The following is a 1,231-nucleotide window of genomic DNA, read 5'->3' as shown; positions in this document are numbered from 1 at the left end:
GCTGGCTTTCCCGATTCGTGCCTCCCTTCTGGGCGCGTACAGTACCATGATTCACCCAGCGGTGGCCACTTCGGCCTCGACAAAATGCACGCTGCGTTGTCCACTTTGTATTGGAGGCCTCGCCAATAGACCTCTAGCTCAACGATCCACAATTTGATTGGTGTGAGAGATGACAGGGACATCAATATATATAGTTCGATTATTCCATTTCACTGGTCAGTCATGCACGAATAGACGAAAGATTGATTATTGGGCAGTACTGTACTACGGCACGAATGATTGGATCATTCCTTTTGATGTTCATCGTACCCGAACCAGTCAATGATATCGGAACATCATGACTCCTTTCCAAATACATCGAAATCAATCCTTAAGCATTGGTCAATCAGACAAATGGTCCGCAGATCCTCCAAAGCAACAATAACAAAACCTACGCCAACCAAGCCATCCGCTGCGTCGCAAACACCATCCACGCCAACAACCCGGGACATAAGTCAAGGGGCGGCGCTGCTCAACAACCTCGAGCAGCAGCGAAAAGACAAGAGGTCTCGCTACTCAACTGTCCTCCCCGAAGAACCCGACAATGACGCCTACTCGACGTCCCCCTTCTTCGACAGCTTTGAGTCCACTCAGGGGCCCGAAGGAATTCACACGATGTCGAACTTCACACCATCCGAATTCAACTTGCTTGCAACCAGCATGCACTTGATCATGCAAACTATGGTGCACTTCATCTATAATCTTCCAACATTTCACTAACACTTTAAATTAGCTTGAGCCTATTATTACTTTAAACTTCCAAACTACAGACGTAATATCGATAGAACTCACAGTCCGCGAGGGCATCGACGACCCCAGCAGAGGTTTGATAGGAAAGAATTGGTCGATTTTCATGATTTTAGGTGCATCTGATTGGTCTATGCTTGCTGAATATGCATATACCACCAGCAGACTCTGAAACACAATTCCTTTCACAAAATGATGGATAAACTGTGGGATTTAACATAAAATGCACGTATGAATCTTGATAACTTGTGAAACACAATAAATACTACACTGGGAGAGGTACGAATTTATTTATAAAATTGCTTGACAGTCAAACCTTTATAACTCAATACCTCGTTTGCTCAAAATAGCTGAATAATTGCATCAAAATTCGCTCCATTTGATCTATTTCACTCAATTCTTATCCGATTGTCGTGAAATAAGTGCCAAAATGAGGCATTGATTG

At 43.9% G+C, this 1,231-nt stretch overlaps 1 protein-coding gene across 1 annotated transcript; it reads left to right on the top strand.

Annotated features, from left to right (window-relative positions):
- Positions 1-393: 393 nt before the first annotated feature.
- Positions 394-759, top strand: H310_03677 (hypothetical protein; the record flags this gene model as incomplete). Its single annotated transcript, XM_008867638.1, has 1 exon — positions 394-759. The coding sequence occupies one exon, from the start codon at positions 394-396 to the stop codon at positions 757-759; it is 366 nt and encodes a 121-aa protein (XP_008865860.1).
- Positions 760-1,231: the final 472 nt, after the last annotated feature.

Source organism: Aphanomyces invadans (assembly GCF_000520115.1).
Source record: "Aphanomyces invadans strain NJM9701 unplaced genomic scaffold supercont1.5, whole genome shotgun sequence".
Lineage (NCBI taxonomy): Eukaryota > Oomycota > Saprolegniomycetes > Saprolegniales > Verrucalvaceae > Aphanomyces > Aphanomyces invadans.
The sequence above is the reverse complement of the archived record's forward strand: the minus strand, read 5'-3'. Positions and strand labels throughout refer to the sequence as shown.